The 19125-nt window shown below is 44.7% G+C and overlaps 1 protein-coding gene across 7 annotated transcripts in view; it reads right to left on the reverse strand.

Annotated features, from left to right (window-relative positions):
• The window catches only part of SCAPER (S-phase cyclin A associated protein in the ER), a 195031-nt gene that overhangs the window by 56186 nt on the left and 119720 nt on the right, over positions 1–19125 (reverse strand). For all 7 annotated transcript variants that reach the window (XM_083398951.1, XM_083398947.1, XM_083398946.1 and 4 more), the window contains one exon: positions 9964–10079. In XM_083398951.1, the coding sequence (XP_083255077.1) occupies positions 9964–10079 (116 nt within the window). The remainder of the gene's footprint in view (positions 1–9963; positions 10080–19125) is intronic.

Genomic DNA, 19125 nt, shown 5'->3' on the forward strand with positions numbered 1-19125 from the left:
TTCAGAGGTGAGCTGGTTGTCAACCAGAGATAATGTCTTGCAACTCAATCTGCTGATTTACCAGGCAGCTGTGCCATTTGGAAGAACAGCTGCCCTGAAAGTGCCCACGGATGCCACCTGACCTTGGCCTCCCTTAACCCCCCCTGCAAAATCTGGGGACTCCAAGCAGTGCCAAACAGCTGGATCTAGCCACTCTTTTCATTTCCCATAATAAACACTGTTCTGGAGCATTATGGGAAATAAAAAGGGTGTCCAGAGACAGCCACTCAGCAAGTCCATTATGGCCCACTGACAGGGAACAGTGCCCAGACTGGGCCTGCGCAAACCTGGAGCCAGCTTTGACATTTGGATATTAGGTTAAACAAAAATTCCACAGATGTTTAAGGATATTTAATTATTCCCGCTTCTGTGTGGATTTCTGCCTACCATTTTTAAAGTAGCCAGCTTCCATTTTTTACAACATACTATTATGTTAGCATTTTATTTCTGCACAACCTTAGAAATCGCATGCTCAAAAGGCAGGAGAGAAATATTTCATAGAAATTAAATTTGTGAAACAAAAAACAAGGCATTGTTCCAATAGTAACTCGGCAGTGTGGTTATCCAACCGTTTATTTGAATCTGGGTGAGTCAGCTCCACATCAACATATCCTGCCTATAAAGGACAACTAAAATGGTTTGTTCTTAAAAATCATTCAAGGCCATCAATCAAGATTTGTCATTTATTAATAAAGAACCTCTTCTATTTTTTTTTTGCTTAACACAAAAAATAAATTTAAAACACCTACAGTTTGAAAAATAAATTTATTTGAAAATGTTTTTAATTGTTTATCTTGAATTAAAGTCCACACATTGGCTGTTTTACTGCAACATTTCTAAAGCCAACTCACACAAGCATCCATTCCCCAAGTGGTAAAACTTCAGGAACTTCAAAATCATTCTTATCATGTTGTGGGAGTTATGCTAGACTAACAACCCCCATTTCATGGTTTCCCACAGAAATCCTTATGTGAAGGGTTGGGTGGGGGAACTGAAGCGCCAAAGAGAAAAAAAACAAAGTTCATTTGAACCAAGGCGGCAAAGGCAAATTCTGTCATTTATTCTATGCTACATCATGGAGGCAGAAAACCAGCAGTATAAGCTTGTTAACCTCAGACAGCGATGATCAGAATACATTCAGAAATGTTGTCGGCTCAGGTTCAGAGATAGAATTTTTAAATTCAGAATGCAAAGTGTTGGCAGCAGAGCAGGTCCCAGGTGGTTTACAGGGTTAAATGGCAGATTAAAGTCAGCAAACTAATTTCTTAATTTTAATCTTATTAAGGAAACGACAGCTGTCTAGTGTTACCATTTCTGTACAAGGTCCCTGAGATGAGCATGAAATGGTTTATGAATTAAAACAAGACACCCCCACACCCCCACTTAAACACAAAGGTTTGCAAAATTCCACTTTCCATGTATGTTGTTCATAGAATCATAAAAATGTAGATTTGGAGGGGACCCCGAGGATCATCTAGTCCAACCCCTGCAATGCAGGAATCTCAACATGCAGGTCCCCATTTAATCTGAAACCATACCGGACCCTGCACAGGTTTGCAAGTATGCTAACCCTAACCCTAACCCTAGTAGTTTTACCACTGCACCACTGGGATTATGATTTATTCAATTGATATACCACTCTTTATCAAAATGTCCCAGGGTGCAGTACAACATTAAAAACACATTACAGAACATCAATGATAAAAACACAGTAAAAAGCATACAGACAGACAGCCTAATAATAAAATAGTCATCATAATAATAGTCGCCCCCCCCCCCTTTTCACAGGCCATAGAATATTTAATAGCCATAGGCCTGGGTAAAGAAGAATGTTTTTGCCTGGTGCCTAAAGACATGTGACGATGGTGCCAGGTGAGTCTCTCTGGGGAGAGCATTCCACAATCAAGCCACCACAGAAAAGGCCTGTTCTCTTGCTGCCACCCTCCAAAACTCTCAGGGAGAAGGCACACAAAGAAAGGCCACAGATGACAAGCACAGCGTCTAGATTGGTTTGTATGGGGAGAGGCAGTCCTTAAGGTATTGAGGTCCTGATCTCTGTAAGGTCAACACCAGCACTTTGAATTGGGCCCAGAAGCTAATCAGCAGCCAGTGCAATTGTGCCAGATTATATGTGTTATATGCTCAAATTGTCTTGTTCTGGTGAGTGATCTGGCCATTGCATTTTGTAATGGCAGCCCCACGCATAATGCATTGCAGCATAATGCATTGCATTGAGGTTGCCAGAATGTAGGCCACAGAAGGTAGGCTCTCCCTGTCCAGAGAGGGATGCAGCTGAGCCACCAGCCGAAGCTGACAGAAGGCCGCCTGAGCCTCAAACAACAGCAGTGGACACAGCAGCACCCCCAAGCTATGTACCTGCTCCTTAAGAGGGAGGGAAACCCTATCAAGAGCAGGCAGTCTTCCACCTATCTGGTCTAGGGAACCATCCACTAACATTGCCTCTGTCTTATCTGGACTGAGCTTCAGTTTATTGGATTTAGTTAATTGGTGTTTCCCCTGCCCAGCATCACACACCTCAAAGCATATCCAGCATGCAAAGAGCTTATTATAATAGTTGAATGTAATATGATTGGTGGCTGCTTTGTCTTAGGTTCCCTAAATCAGCTTGAACCCTACAATCTGTCTACCTCTGAAGCATGGTTGTGCTTTTCTAGTAAATCCCTCCTATTTTTCCTAAGATTTGGCTGCAAGAAACTATGTACAATTTGATTCACAGCATGTTTACATGTACTTTGTCATGCAATGGTAAAAAATAGGTGCATTGTTTACTGGGATGCACCAGAGCTCCATAGCAGAGCACATGCTTTTCAGGCAGAGGGTTTCCTGGCTGATCCCGGGCATCTTCCCCTATAGGGACCAGGCTGCAGGTGATGGGGAAAGATTTCTGTCTGAGACTCTGCAGAGCCACTGCCGGTCTGGGCAGACAACCCTGGGAAGGACAAATGAACAGTCTGACCTGGCTTGTGACAGTTTCCTACGTTCCTATGATATTTTAAAAGAAAGATTTATAATGAAATTATAACTTGATGTTTGGCAGAACAAGATGTTCTTCTCTACCTGCCAAGCCAGAGTAGCACTGCTGAAGCTTTGTTGTTTAGTTGTTTAGTCGTGTCCGACTCTTCGTGACCCCATGAACCAGAGAACGCCAGGCTCTGAAGCTATATCAGTGCAAACTCCTCTACCTGCCACAGGTGATGGCCCAGACACATGGATAAGCTACTGTTTTCCACATGCCTCGGATCAGCAACTTGTGTGAAGCCCAGCACATTTATCATCTGCTTATTTCTTCAAGTCAAAGGAAAGGGGGGGGGGAGAGAAAGTCAGAATTGGAAACGTCATAGAATTTACTATGGTTTTTCAAATTTCAAGTCTGGCTATGGCCCAGTTTGCACATCATGGAAAACCATAGTTAATGGTTTGCTGTGAACATGGAGGTTTGCACTTTCCCTAGCATGAGCAACAAATCATGATCCTTAGCTTAGTGTTAGGCCAAAACCATGGATCATTGTTCGTTTTACTCCAACTCCAACTACTAAGTCAAGAACAAGACTTGGAAACACATCATGATTTGGAGTGAATCAAGCCACTATCCTCAGTGATCATGGTTTGTCACTCCTGCTCATGCCAGGGGAGGAGGGAAGTGGATGCAACATGTGTTCATGGTAAACCATCAACTATGGCTTACTGTAACATGTGAATGCACCCAAAAGCTCCAAAATGCAAAATCATGAAAATATTTTAGGGATTTGTAGCCGGTCTTCCTACAAAAATCTTACATTAGGTAATAAATGCAAGTATTCCATTTCTTAAAAGTGAATTTCCAAGCCATGCAGCTACAGAGAAAAGGTTTGAATCTTTAGTACTGTACCTTGAAAATAATAATAAAAAACAATAGAGTGCTTCTGTTTGCCCACACTTGCATGCATATACACACTCATACACTCTCTCAAACCTCAGATTCAACTGCCTAACATGAGATAGACAGATAGATGATAGAAATCTGTATAATTTATATGAAGGTTGATTCTATTTCCCAATCTGTCATTTTATTAGCTATAGACATAGGCCAGGATCCAAATAATTACCGTATTTTTCGCCCCATAGGACGCACTTTCCCCCCTCCAAAAATGAAGGGGAAATGTGTGTGCATCCTATGGGGCGAATGCAGGCTTTCGCTGAAGCCTGGAGAGCGATAGGGGTTGGTGCGCACCGACCCCTCTCGCTCTCCAGGCCTCACGCAGATCTCCGCAAGCCGTGGGAGCCCGCGCCAGGCTCCCGTGGCTTGCGGAGAGTTGCCTGCATGCCGAAGGCTGGGCGCACTGAGCTCAGCGTGCCCAGGCTTCACGCAGCTCTCCGCAAGGTGCGGGAGCCCAGCGCCGGGCTCCCACGGCTTGCGGAGAGTTGCCTGTTCTGGGGGCTGGGGTCGGGGGAAGCTCGGGCTTCCCCCGCCCCAGCCCCGTGCTTGGGGGGGGGAATAATCCCCCCCTTTATTTCCCCCCCAAAAAACTAGGTGCGCCTTATGGGACGGTGCGTCCTATAGGGCGAAAAATACGGTCTAGTTTGTGTGTCCAATTAGGATGTGGACCTGCATTGTTTCATACAGTCATAGCCACACATGGCAACCTCTTACTTGGGTTTTCAAAAGCAGTTGGGGATACAGCACATTGGCTTGCTGTGCAAGGGCGGAAAGAAGCCCTTTGGAGCATGTAAAGAAGCTGCCTCTCTGGGTGACAGCCATTTTTTTTACAGCAAACACTATCGATTATAAATCTGTGTATGAGTTAACTTAACCACCTGACTTTTATGTTTTTAGCAGGAAGCACCATAAGTCTTTCTTGCAGCTGCTGCTGCTGCTGCTCTCTCTCTCTCTCTCTCTCTCTCTCTCTCTCTCTCTCTGTGTGTGTGTGTGTGTGAGAGAGAGAGAGAGAGAGAGAAATATATATGTTGCCTGGAACTATATGGCGGAAAGATGGCCTATAAATGCAATAAGTAAATCAACTGCATCCACTTCTCTTTGCTGTGTTGTTTCCCCTGTGTTGAATTTTAGATTGTAAACTCCTTGGGACAAGGACCTGTCTTTCTGCTATAAGCCACCCTGAGTAGTGCATAGGCACTAGAAGCACAGGATAAAATGTCTATCTAAATATATTACTCCTAACCAAATCACAATTCTGCACCAGATATCGCAACGTTTATCATACAGGTATACACAAACACGTGCCAAGCACACTCAGTAGCAAATCTGAGCAATTTATGAAGCAGCTATGTGACTCCTCTTCTTACATTCATTTGTAGGTTTTGATATGCAGCTCTTGTTGACTTTCTGCACATGCCTCTAATAAAACTTTTCATCTCTAGGGCTCATAATATTAAATGTATCCTCTATTTTTTAAGATTGAATGTTTTATTAGTGGGCAGTAAGGGAACCAACCCTCATCTTTCATGAACAAATGCAACTTTTTTCATAGCACTGTCTACCCTGCTGATCTAATAATACCAGCAAATCCAAAACAAAAGGCATACCGTTAAACCTTTGCTAAAATAAAGCTTTATCTTGTAGACATTGGATTAAGGTTCTGAGCTGCCCCATGCTGCCAGGATTTTGGGGAAAGAGATGAGGATAACAGTGCATATAATCTCCTCACATCCACCCCAAGGGAGACATAAACAGGTATGTTATTAAAATACCACTGGGGCCTTTTATTTTCTCTTTTTTAAAAGGATAATGTGTAACAACAACAAAGAAACCCGACTGAAACCAAAAGAAACAACTAATATCAGGAAAGATTGTTGCTGACAACCTTCCCAAAAACAGAGTTGGCCCTGCAGGCTATTTTTCTAGCACCGCAGACGTGTTGCCCAGGCGAAAAGTTTGCTTCACTTTCCTCCCTCCAGAGCAGATTTCGCTTGAGAAATCCACCTGCCTTCTTTTCTTCCTCTTGGCCCTCCAGCCACCACTATCCGGAGGCCCGGCAGGGTTAGCAGTATAAAGACACCTTCAGATGTAAGAGCTGCTTAGAAGCAAGAATTTCACAAGGAGCGGCACCAGGCTGAGGTGGGAGGAATACCTTTCAATGGGATAGATTTGGGAAGCGTCGGACCTCTGCCATACAATCCCACACTAGGCCAAGTTCCTTTGCCTGTTATTCCTCTCCTACCAACACCTCACCGCCTCCCTGGTCCTCGGCCACGCCGGCAAGCTGTCTGGAGCTCTCGTTCTGTCTTGGTCCTTTCCTTTCTTCAGCTCCACCCAAGGGGCGCTGGGGGTTCACGTGTCACCAGCAGCAGCATGAGAACCCCGAGGCGTCCCATGATGCTTACGGAACAATTTGTGGCAGGCTTCCATTACCTCCGAAGGGTTCCTCAGCACCCAAATGCTGCCCTCATATAACCCGACACTTCTTTCTCCATGGCACGCCACAGTATCTCTAAACTGGTGTTTTTAAATCATTGCGTAAACTGCATAAGCGTATCATCTCTATCATATTTTCTTGGAACGTCAATGTAATTTATGACTGAAAAGTTTCTCTGAAGGGCCTCATCTAGGGTTTTTATTCTACGTTGTTTGCTTTAAAGGGGTTTATAAATCTGCCAGTTCTGTGTTACTTGGCAGACAAGAGCTTACCCTCAGTTATATAACAACGTGGACAATATGTTTGGCATTTGCCTATTGCTCTTGGTAACCATATTGGAAATGCCTCTGATGATTTTTAGAAAGTTGTCTAATGGAAGCTCCTCTGTAGAACAGTCCATCTACAGCAGAGAATGTGGAAGAGACTAACCTTAACTAATACTGGCCTGGTTCACCTAAAGTGCTAAGACAAACTATGGCTGAGAGAGCGAGAGCGTGCGCGCCTGTGGATTCTATGCTGCTTCCCTCCTGCTCCAGCCCCAGCTCCACTGCATTATCTGGAGCTCTGTCATGGTTTGGTTTAGTGTTATGTGTCAACTTGGGCTCATGTTTTGTCTCCCCAAACCAAACTGCAAGCAGAAGATGAACAACCAACCTCAGTTACAGCTTGCAAGACAAACGACAAGCCTGGGTTTGTAAATAAGTCTAAGCCAAACCATGGCTTAGCTCCAGGCAGCACAGCTGGAGGAGGGAGCAGGGAGTGTAGCCATCACAATTTTTGCTCTGGGTACCCCCACACTAACATATGCTCATTGAGTCATAGTTTTGTTTCAGTTTGTGTGCAAACTGAGCACCAGTCACAAAGGAGTTTTTCCATTCACGCTACCATTTGTCCTTAAGTATTAGGCTGTTTTCTCTTCCTGTCACAAGCACAACACACACCCAGAGCACTACTCTGTTGCAATGGCAGGGAAAAGATAGGTAGGAAATTGCTGCCTGTACCTTTACAAACTATTTGAATTTTCAGGTACTTCTGAAATGACCCCTGGTATCTCATGACTGCTGAAATCTAGAGGATCATCATATACAATAAACATGTCATAGTGACCCTAAAATCAGTAACTGCAATGACTGTGAGATATATAGCGTTCTGCACTTGTCTGGATACCATGTAGGCTTCTACTGGAATTACATAGGATCCTTCCTTTTATGATTATCTTCTGGAGGCTATTGCTTGCAGTGTCATTGGTTCCCACATGAACCAAGAGGAAGGGGTATTTGTCAGTGGGTTTTATGATTCCTGGCAGTCGTTCAGTTACATCTTGGATCTTAGCCCCGGGGAGACAGCACACTTCCCGAGACATCTTGTCAGGCCCACAGATCACTGCTTCTGTTCCCCTCAGTAGTGAATCCCCTATCACCACTACACGCCTCCTCTTAGGTTTGGTCGGGGTTCTTCCGTGAGCTGTCTGTTCCAAGGTCGCCTGCACATTCCCTGAGGGCTGACTTTGCTGCTCATCTTCATATACCTGATCGACTGTAATGAGGGAGAGATCCTCAAATGGAGTCTGTTCTTCGTCTTCCATGCTAGGGGAGAGGACCTCAAAGCGATTGTGTATTTCTAAACAATCAGAGCGAACCCTGGGCCTCCTACTTCTTTGAGTCACGTTTCTCCACATATCGGGCTCCTGTGTTGGTGAACTAGCCTCCTTCCCAGGGGAGTCTCCTGTCTCCTCCTTGGTGGAGACGGTGTGCTCTGCTGCTTCCAAGAAGAGCTCCAGCTCTCTAATTCTTTGGAGTGTAGCTACACGTTCCTCCAGTTGCTGGACTTTGTCTTTTAGGAGGGCAATCAACATGCAATTGCTGCATGTAAAGCTGCCTGCAACCTTTGGCAAGATGGCAAGCATTGCGCAGGAACTGCAGGCGACTGCAGCTGTTCCCTCCCCCTCCATCTTGAGAACGTGTTGTTGGGGGTGGCTACAGCGGTCCTGCATCATAAAAAGTGTGAAGACAGTACTAATAACTCCCCCCCAAAAAACCTAGGTCTCCCTCAACAAACGTTTGAGACTAGCTCCCCTAAATCTAAAAGACGGATCAAACTGCGCGCGCCGCTAGGCGCGCGCCGCTGGCCTGCAAGGTCTGATAAGCTCCTCCCACAGCTAATCACCTGCCTCAACAGAAACCCTGCCCCCTCTGACCTTTGCACAGGGAAAGCAGCTAATCAGCCACAAACAATCACACACACAAGAAAACGCTTTTGGCTCCTTCTTCAGCCGCTGGCCTGCAAGGTCTGATTAATTCTTTTGAAGCCCTGAAATTAGTATTTGCCAAGGTTTATCTATGATTAACTGTATGCCTGTTCTGAACCTGCAATTGGAATCACTGCCAAAGGTACCATAGAAATCCAGCAACCCTCACAAAAGGCTCTATTCACACAACTTGGAAAGCAGTTCAGCATTCATTAGGAACTTCCTTCTTTTAAGTTCCACGTTTCTCTCATGTGCCTTCCCTCACCTTTTTGCTGCTCATTTCCTACATACTCTCAGCCTAGATGCCAGTTTCCCCCATCAGTAGAAATTGGAGGAAAACTTGCCTGCAAAGTCTTTTCTTCCTTCTTCAATGGAAGGGACAGGAGGAGGAGGTAGCACTAAAATGGGGTATGGCTGGGGAGTGCAGCGGGGTGAAATGAGACTTGCATATACACAACCATCTGGTAGACTGGAGGTAACCAAAAATAATTTGCAAAGGTATTCAAAACCTGTAGGGTTTCAAAACCATTGCCCAACACAAAATTATTTCAACGAGTCCTCTAGTTTCAAAAGAATCATTTCAAAATTACAGATCACAAGTAGCACAAAGCTTCTGCAACAGATCCCACCAACATAAATAATCAAAGTCAAAAGCCTGTGCATGATGGCTTCTCAGTTCCAGGGGAGGGGGAACACATGATGCACTGGCAGAACAGTTTTTCAACTGGTGCTGAGGAAGTCACTTCAGCTGCCAAGTGGCTCCATGTGGGCACAAAATGGAACCTATGGCAATCTGGCACCTACCATAGATTTGGGGCAGCATCTTCCTATGCTCTTGACTGACAAGATAACTTTCTCTGTACAAATACGCAACAACTGCAAGTCCAAGCGTGTGAAAATATACTCAAAGCCATCTAAAATAATTTTAATATTTTAGTAATTTTAGAAGGGTTGCCTGTGTTATCCTCTAGTCTCATCTAGTATTTTATCTATCAGCAGTTTCATTGTATTTCTGTGTTTTCATTGTAAGCTGCATTGAAAGAGTCTCAAAAGGTGGCATATAAACATTTTAAATAAATACATAGCTTAAAAACTTGCTCTGGCGTCAGGCCCTGCCTTGCACAAAGGATTTCAAAAGCAGGACACAACCATATAAAACCCTCTGAAATTCAACTATCATTTACAGATCAATAAACAGGAAGACCAGATAGAACAAGAGCCAGAAAAATAGTTCTAGCCACCAATGATGCCATTAATTTACTGACCGCGAAAAAAAGGCAAGGGAAAAAACATCCTACTCACTTCAGAGGGATTCGTGAAACTGCATTCACATTGGCCGAAGTTGTCACAACTTGAAGGACTTGTTCCAGGGCTGTAAATCCCCCTGCCACGTGAAATGCAACCTGATCTGCTGTATTCTGCGTTGAAAACATAAAAAGTAAGAGTAATTAGTCCAAGTATTTTACTGATCTATCAGGCAATGTTTTGTCTGACTGCACAAGTTTACTGTTCAGTGCTATATAGAACTCTTGTGCACATTCAAATGCAGCAAACCTTTGAGAACTAGGCATGAACTCCCCTCAAGGATGTAAGAAGAGCTATCTGCTGGATCAGGCCAGAAGAGGCCTATCTAGACCAGTCTCCTGTTCCCACTGGGGCCACCCAGACACCCCTGTGGAAAACCCACAAGCAGGACCAGAGCACAAGAGCCCTCTCCCTCCTGTGGTTTCCAGAAGCCTTGCTGCCTCCATCTGTGGAGGCAGAAGCACAGCCATCCTTTCTAGGAGTGATCAACATCCCTCTCCTCCTCCGTCAATCTGTCTAATCCTCTTTCTTGGTTGGTGGCCATCACTGCCTTCCGTGAGAGCATGTTTCTTCAATGCCTGGTCATGGTGCATGTGTGCCTGATTAAAATGTTGACTACAAATGGTTCAGCCAAGCACCAAGTTTTCCATTGAGATAGTGGGGTTCTTTGACTTCCAGGTATTGGATCCTCCATGCCACTGAAGTCCTTTCAGTTTCAAAAGAAGTTTGCCAAAAGACATAGGAGGCAGCTATTTGAGCAAGGTAAACCAATCCTTTTGGTGTGCAGAACCAGTCACACAGTTCTTTGGGTCTTAGCCAGATAACCGGGGGAAAGAAAAAGAAACACCTCTCGCTTTGACTATATTTTGGAGAAACCTTGGCAACCACTAGTGGGAACTACCTATAATCAATTCTATTGTGAATGAACAAACACACGAACCAAGCCATGCAAAGCAAAAGGACCTTATTACTGCCCCCCCCCCCCGATGATTCATGCTCCTCGCTTTAGGGATTGTTTGCTTTTGGTTATGCCAAGTCTGCGCACAGAATGTATGAACTTAGGTGACATTTGGGCAATTTGACCAGGACACAGAGAACTACACAGCTAGTTCCACATGCTCAAAGGGAGGAGGGACCACACAGGGGAGGTGCTGCAGTGCAGCGGAAGAGTACATGCTTTGTGTGCAGAAGGTCACAAGTTCAATTCCTGACATCTCCAGCTAAAAAGAAAAGAGATCCATGTGGAAAAGACCTATGCATCCAACGGTTGCCACAGCTGGAACATCCAGCAGCTGAATACCAACAGAAATTGGTATTCGTGGAGACATGGGCTTGCAAGCAAGATGAGGAGAGCTGTTTAGCTAGGGGAAAAGACTAGAGCACTGGAGCCTAAGACAGGATTACTGGCATAGAAGAAGAACTATCTGAAAGACTGACAAGGCAAGCAACAGGAAGCTCGTTAGGAAAAGCACGGTGCCAGCACTAGCCTGACAGCAAGAGAGAGTTCTTAGAGTCAACCTTTCAACCCCAGCTTCCTTCTAACCAGAAGAAGTCCTGATCCTGAAAGCACTTGGGTTGGAGTCTCTGTCAGGAGCAGAGCTGGGGGGAGAAAGACTTCACCCTGCAATGAAAACACCGTTGAGTTCGCCACTGTCCAAGGTGTGACCACAGGCAGAAATGGCCAAGTGTCACAAATCTAAACTTGGGGCGTATATCCAAATCTCTGGATTCAAGGGGGTCTCATTGTTTCTTCCTGCTCTGGAGGCTAGGACAATGGCTTCAAGTTACCAGAAAGGAGATTCCAACTAAACATCAGGAAGAACTTTCTGTCAGTAAGAGCTGCTGGACAGTGGGACTCTACTTCCTTGTAAGTTTTTAAGCAGGGATTGGATGGGCATCTGTTATGGGTGCTTTAGCTGAGATTCCTGCATTTCAGGGGGTTGGACTAGATGACCCTTGGGTCCCTTCCAACTACAATTATATTATTATTCTAATTGCCATTTTGTTCATCCCCTCTCAAATCTGGCTCCATCAATGTGCATCCCCATGATTAGTCTGACCAAAGGCCACGTGGCTCTTCCTCCCCAAGAACTGAGGCTGTAATATCTGAATTTGCTTATTTTCCTTTTCCCTACTTGTCCTCTTTCATATTTTTTTTAACTGAATTACTACCTGTTATTTTAAACTGTGAAATGCTATGAGTGCTTTTGCAGATAGGAAATATATATATATGGAAGGGAAAAAAATAGCAGGCCCAAGCAGACAAAGCTCTTTGTATTCATATATGTATACTGTGTTTAAAACACCCTTTAAAAAACTATTTGGTTCAGATTTGATTAGACACAGAAGAAAGCCTGCACCTTGACCGTGTGGCTTCTTTATTTCTCTACCTGACACAACACCTTAATGGATCTGAATCTGCTATGACTTTAGTGGCAGCTGATAGGATTACAGGCTCCCTTCCAATACTACAGCTCAGCTACATGCCAGCAAAAAATGACAGCCTAAACCTGAATTACACAGACTGGGAACCCATCCAATTATTAACTAAAGTAACTGTTATTACCTAACCTAATCAAAGGAGAAGCAGCTGTTAATCTTTGGTGGCCCATAGAGCAGTGGCGGTCAGGCTGGATGAACTGTCTTTGTACTTGACTCTCCCGCAGACAATAATTACGTCCTTTGTGATCAAGGCCCAGGTGGGGGTGGGGAGAAGAGCTTCCTTGGCTGTAGGCAAAGGCAGCAGCAGATGGGGAACAAGGCTCTGCACATTCATTTACAAGGCAGAGGTGGGTGTCTGGGTCTGGAATCTGTAGGATTGGAAAAGCTGAAAATCAGCTGGCTAACTACTTCGTTATTTTAAAAATCCCTGTTTCCTTTAAAAATGTTCCGCAGACTCTTCTGCAGCCAAATTACAAACGTCAGATGCCTTTACCAATCTGTTAAAGCTCATAAATGGTTTAAACTGGTTTTAACTGGTTTATTATCATCACAACCACCACCAGGCTTTAAACTTATAATCATAGGATGTTGACCTATCTATTAACTATGTAGGCAGATTGAAATTAAGTACTTGCAAGCAACCCCCCCCCCCCATTTTGTTTTTAGACGATGCACATGTATCTTCTAACAATCATCCTCTTAAATGAGGCATTCCCTCATCTCCCTCATCTCTCCTACAGGACGGAATACCTCTTCTAAGAGCCTACTTGCCTACTTGGGTGGAAGATTCCTTCAAGGGTCCCTTTGGATCCAATCTTCTGTGTATTCTGAGATCTATGCACTTATGAACTCATTGGGTGTGAATACCTTCAGCCACATCGGAACACAATAAATTGCTATCTGAAATCTACCCCCTACCCTCAAAGTGGTATAAAACCTCAAAGTGTTTAAAGCCACAATGTATTGATAACTGTCATTGGAAGCAACCTTGTTTTATTTTATTAAAATTATATCACACCTCTTTTCCAAGGAACTCAAGGTGGCAAACCCGGTTCTCTTCCTTCCCATTTTATCTTCACAACAAGCCTGTGAAGTCAATTAGGCTGAGGAAGTATGGCTCTCTCACCAAGGTCACCTGATGAGTTTCATGGAGCAGGAATTTCAACCCCGGTCTCTCAAGTAATATAGAAATATAGGGCTATTCTAAGTTCTTTACAAAGTTCCGCTCTTCATCTAGCATAGAAAAAAGGTAAGGTAAAGGACCCCTGGATGGTTAAGTCCAGCCAAAGGCGACTCTGGGGTGCAGTACTCATTTTGCTTCCAGGCTGCGGGAGCTGGCGTTTGTCCGCAGACAGTTTTCCGGGTCATGCGGCCAGCATGGCTAAGCCGATATGGAAATTCCCTCTCCCTCATTTAAGCAATAAAGCTTCTGACATTTCTTTCAGAAAGGAGTTTGATTACCATGCAAGCTATTCCAGTAGAAATTGCAACCTCATTTAGATCCCAGTAACAGTTCCTTAGTGTAACAGTGACTGGAAAGAAAGTTTAACATGCAGTCATCTGGCCTGTGGGACGTTTGCTAAGGCAGGTAGAAGCTATTGGCAAGGCGAGTTTAGCCTGGGTGTGAAAACCCTACCTAGTCCTTACTTAATACAGTAGGCAGTAGGAGGTGCTGTGATCATACTGGGGATAAATGTGTTCAAAGTCTAATTTACTGGTTTAGGGTATATGGGAATCCTTTGAATCTGTATTGAGGTTTATAAAGAGTAATTATGCTCTCTTACCTGTGACTACAAAGTTACTATTTTAATAGGGATGGGGCTTTTATTTGTGTGTGGGGGGGTGTTGTTTTAAATTGTTTTACTTTGAGAACTAGTAGTTTTAACTTGCATTTGTATTTTTAGCTTACTTTTTTATATTAGTTATTTTCCTTTAAGGGGGGAGGACAGGGCTGACTGGGAGTGGGAGCCAGCCAACAGAATGGCTGGGGCAGGATGCACCAGGGGTGGGTGGGTGTGTTTCAGTGAGCACAGTAAGGCACGTACTAAGCACAGGTTTCCCTGCTAGAACTGCAAGACGTACACCACTGCTGACCTAAAAGCACAAGAAAGGTTGGCTCCAATATGCTCAAAATCCTATAAATAAGAAACAGAAGTTTTGGGATTCTGTTCTGTAGAGGGATGAAACAAAATTGGAACTTTTTGGCCCCGTGGATCAGCGCTAAGTCTGGAGGAAGAAGAATGAAGCATACGCTGAGAAGAACGCTGCCTACGGTGAAGCACGGTGGTGGCTCAATCATGCTCTGGGGCTGCTTTGCATCCTCTGGCACTGGATACTTGCAGCATGTGGAAGTCAGGAGGGATTCCTAGGAGGAAACGTCAAGCCGTCTGTGAGGAAGCTGAAGCTTGGGCGTCATGGGACCTTCCAACAGGACAATGATCCCAAGCATCCCTCCAATTTCACCCAGGCTTGGTTGCAGAAGAAGTCCTGGAAGGCTCTACAGTGGCCATCACAGTCACCTGACTTGAACCCCGTAGAATATCTCTGGTGGGATTTGAAGAAGGTGGTTGCAGCACACAAATAATATTACTGAGCTGGAGGCCATTGCTCAGGAGGAACGGGCTCAGATTCCTCAGGAACGCTGCCAGAAGCTGCTGTCTGGCTATGCCTCTCGTTTGCAGCAGGTCATAGCAGCATAAGGCTGCTCTACTAAGTACTAAAGATGCTTGCCATGAAGGGGCTGAATAATAGTGAGACTGGAGAAGCCACTAGAAGTTGCAATTTCAGCTGAATTTGGGGGAACCACCTGAAGCATCAGTTGTGTTGACCTATTTCAATTGCTTTTGTTTGATTTGCTCATTTCAAATGGGGTGAAAGTCAGTAAATTTTATAATAAACCTGATTTGCAATGGGGCATAGCTGTCAACTTTTCCCTTTTCTTGCAAGGAATCCTATTCGGAATAAGGGAATTTCCCTTTAAAAAAGGGAAACGTTGACAGCTATGCAATGGGGGCTGAATAATTTCGATTGCAACTCTATATATATTCCTATGGTGTGAAGGCTCTGGGATTATTCTTGGCAGGGGTCCTAGACGAGCAGCATCCCCATCACCACATGCACACAAGACTAATTATTCTGTTTCTGTGCCAAGAAAAAACTTAAATTCTCTGCAAAAAACAAATGACGTAAACTGGTGTATATTCAGAGATGCTTATTTTTTTTAAAAAATAGAGAAAGGTCAATTGGCAAACTTTTTTTGCTGAAATTATTTGAATCTTGGCAGAATTTGCAATTCATTCCTACTGCCCACTCTCCAGAGTGTTATTTTTTATTCATTCAAAGCATTTATACCTTCCCCCTTAGCCAGAAAGGCTCTCAAAGTGGCTTAGAAGCAATGAAAGCAGCAACCCCCCCCCCCAAAATCAGGCTTACATTCTAAAAATACCTGACATGAAAGGGGAAAGGGAGGGGGAGGGGGAGGGGAGGAAAGAGGGGAAGCAAACTCAGGCACCCAATTATCAATATTAATTACTGATTTCTTAACATGAATTACAGTGGTACCTCGGCTTACATACGTTTCAGGTTACATACGCTTCAGGTTACAGACTCCGCTAACCCAGAAATAGCGCTTCAGCTTAAGAACTTTGCTTCAGGATGAGAACAGAAATCGTGCTGCGGCGGCGCGGCGGCAGCGGGAGGCCCCATTAGCTAAAGTGGTGCTTCAGGTTAAGAACAGTTTCAGGTTAAGTACGGACTTCCGGAACGAATTAAGTACTTAACCTGAGGTACCAGTGTACTACAAATGACACAGGAGCCATTTCATCAGTGAAAGAGAGATGGGACACTAAGGCCTCTCCAGCTCTTCTCCCTAAAAACTTCTCTCTTCCAGCTGGTCATCACAAGAATGGAAAAAATAGTGCAATCAGAGGAATTTGAGCAGAAGCCTTTGAGGGTGTTTGTCTCCTGTAAGGTAAAGGGACCCCTGACCATTAGGTCCAGTCGTGGCCAACTCTGGGGTTGCGGCGCTCATCTCGCTTTAATAATAATAATAATAATAAATTTTATTTATATCCCGCCCTCCCCAGCCGAAGCCGGGCTCAGGACGGCTAACAACAATTAAATAATCAAACAATCAAATAATCAAACATTCTAAAAACATTCCATTATAAAAATTAATTAAAATCAAATTAATGGCAACAGTTAAGCAAAATTCTGTGCAGGTTGCCAGAGGAGGGAGTCAGGCTGGGCCCTGACCAAAGGCCTGGTGGAACAACTCTGTCTTGCAGGCTCTGCGGAAAGATGTCAGGTCCCGCAGGGCCCTAGTCTCTTGTGACAGAGCGTTCCACCAGATTACTGGCCGAGGGAGCTGGTGTACAGCTTCCAGGTCATGTGGCCAGCATGACTAAGCCGCTTCTGGCGAACCAGAGCAGCGCACGGAAACGCAGTTTACCTTCCCGCCAGAGCGGTACCTATTTATCTACTTGCACTTTGATGTGCTTTCGAACTGCTAGGTTGGCAGGAGCAGGGACTGAGAAACAGGAGCTCACCCCGTCGCGGGGATTCGAACCGCCGACCTTCTGATTGGCAAGTCCTAGGCTCTGTGGTTTAACCCACAGCGCCACCCGCGTCCCTGTTTGTCTCCTGTACTGTTTGCCTATTTTTCAAATGCAAGCCTGCTTAATAACGTGGGCTTTACTTGTGAATAGATACGTAAGGGATTAATCTTCACTGAAGTTGCTGGAACTTGTTTTTTCAGTATAAGTATGCCTAGGAATAGATTAAAAAGTTTACTTTTTATTCATACGTTACACTGAATACTGAGCATAGAAGACCCCCATTTTCAGCTTTTGTGATTTCAAGCCCAGTCAAAGACAGCACCATATTCCTGCCAGCACTGCTCCCTCTAGTGGCCAAGTTGAGGCATCTGTACCCCCCCCTCTGTGTTTGTGTGTGTGTGTGTGTGTGTGTGTGTGTGTGTTTACAGGAAAAACAAACAAACAGCAGGACATTTATGCACCAATACAGTTTTACAACAGAGATTCCTGGAGAAAAAGAGTTTCAACCTCCCCATAAATAAAAACCAAACTGGTGCTCAGATTAGGCAAGATCTATGATGCTACAAAATGCATGCTGGGTCCATTTGCTGGGTCTTCTGACGTGGGGTGTGGGGCCTGTGCAATGGAAGCTACTGGTTGACACAAGTAAGGCCACATTCCCGACCCCCGAACACAGGCACTGAGTTGCACCTAACATTTTTTTTGGGGGGGGGGGGATGACGTCATGCATGCAGTGTAAGTGACACCCCATGCATTGCGTGTTGCATGCGTGACATTCGCCTGTCAGGCTGACGCTGCACAGTCTGGGGCGGCATCCCTTCAGGCCTCCTGGCCCCATCCTTGTGGACATGGGGGGTGCTGTAGAGGTTTCTGCCCCATGGAGATGGTGCACCTGCCCTGAACTGTTGCAGAAGAGGAAGATTCTTCCTCCCAATAAACATGGAAGGAGGAGAGGAAATAAGAAGCGACAACACGAACCCACGAAATATTTGTGCAAAAAAACTCAGGAAAAAGTGATGTCCTCAAAGCAGCGTGAATGAATATTGGTGGCCCTCCAGATGCTAGGGATCATTAGGAAAGGAACTGAATATAAAACTGTCAATATCATCATGCCATTTTACAAAGCACATTTGGACTACTGTGCAGTTTTGGTAGAGTTGGAAAAGGTTCAGAAAAGGGCAACCAAAATGTTCAAGCAGATCAAGTGACTCCCTTATGAAGAAAGCTTTTTATAGTTTAGAGAAGTGGCAAGTAGGAGGTGACATGATAGAAGTTTATAAAATTAAGCATGTCATGGAGAGAGGGGGCAGAGGCAGGCTTTCCCCCCTCTTTAGACCTTGGGAAATCCAGTGAAGCTGAATGTTGCAAAGACAGATAAAAATGCTTCTTCAAACAGCATACAGTTGACCTATGGAACTCACTCCCACAGGAGACAGTGATGGCCACCAACTTGGGAGGTTTAAAAAGAGGACTGGACAAATTCATCTATCAATGATGACTTATCAATGGCTACTAGCCATGATGGCTGTGCTCTGGCTCCATAGTCCAAGGCAGCAATGCTTCTGAATGTCAGTTGCTGGAGGCAACAGGAAGAGAGAGGCTTTTGTGTATGAGTCCTGCTTGCAGGTTTCCAGCAGGTATCTGGTTGGTCCCTGGGAGTACAGGATGCCGGGTGAGATGAGAAAGGGGCCTTGCGCTCTTGCCTCAGACGTCTTTCCCCACCCAACTGCTGGAGATCCCTCAAGTGGAGATGCTGCTGCTCCCAGAAGGCACCTCATCGCCCGCTGGAACTCAAAGAGAAGGTGTTGTCCCAAAGCCTTCCACCCTTGTGCATCTTTTTGACCTCCATCCTGTACTCAGTTTTGAAACTGTTGCTAGCAGATGTTAATTTTTTATGTGTATATCGGGGTGGAAACTTCTGGACCCCCAACTGTTTGATGAAAACTCCCATAATTCCTCCCCCCTGGGCATGCTTGCTTGGGCTCATAGGACTAGAAGTCCCAAAACATCTGAAGTGCCACTGGTTCCCCATCCTTGATTTAAAGAACTTATAAACCATCTACCATTCACTGCAGTGTACCAAAAAATAAAAGAGACAAATAAATAAAAACAAAACACAACGTTTAAAAATCACAATCCATTAAAAAAATGCTAATTTCAT

The sequence above is a fragment of the Podarcis tiliguerta genome (genome assembly GCF_965153285.1).
Source record: "Podarcis tiliguerta genome assembly, chromosome: 9".
Classification (NCBI taxonomy): Eukaryota; Metazoa; Chordata; class Lepidosauria; order Squamata; family Lacertidae; genus Podarcis; species Podarcis tiliguerta.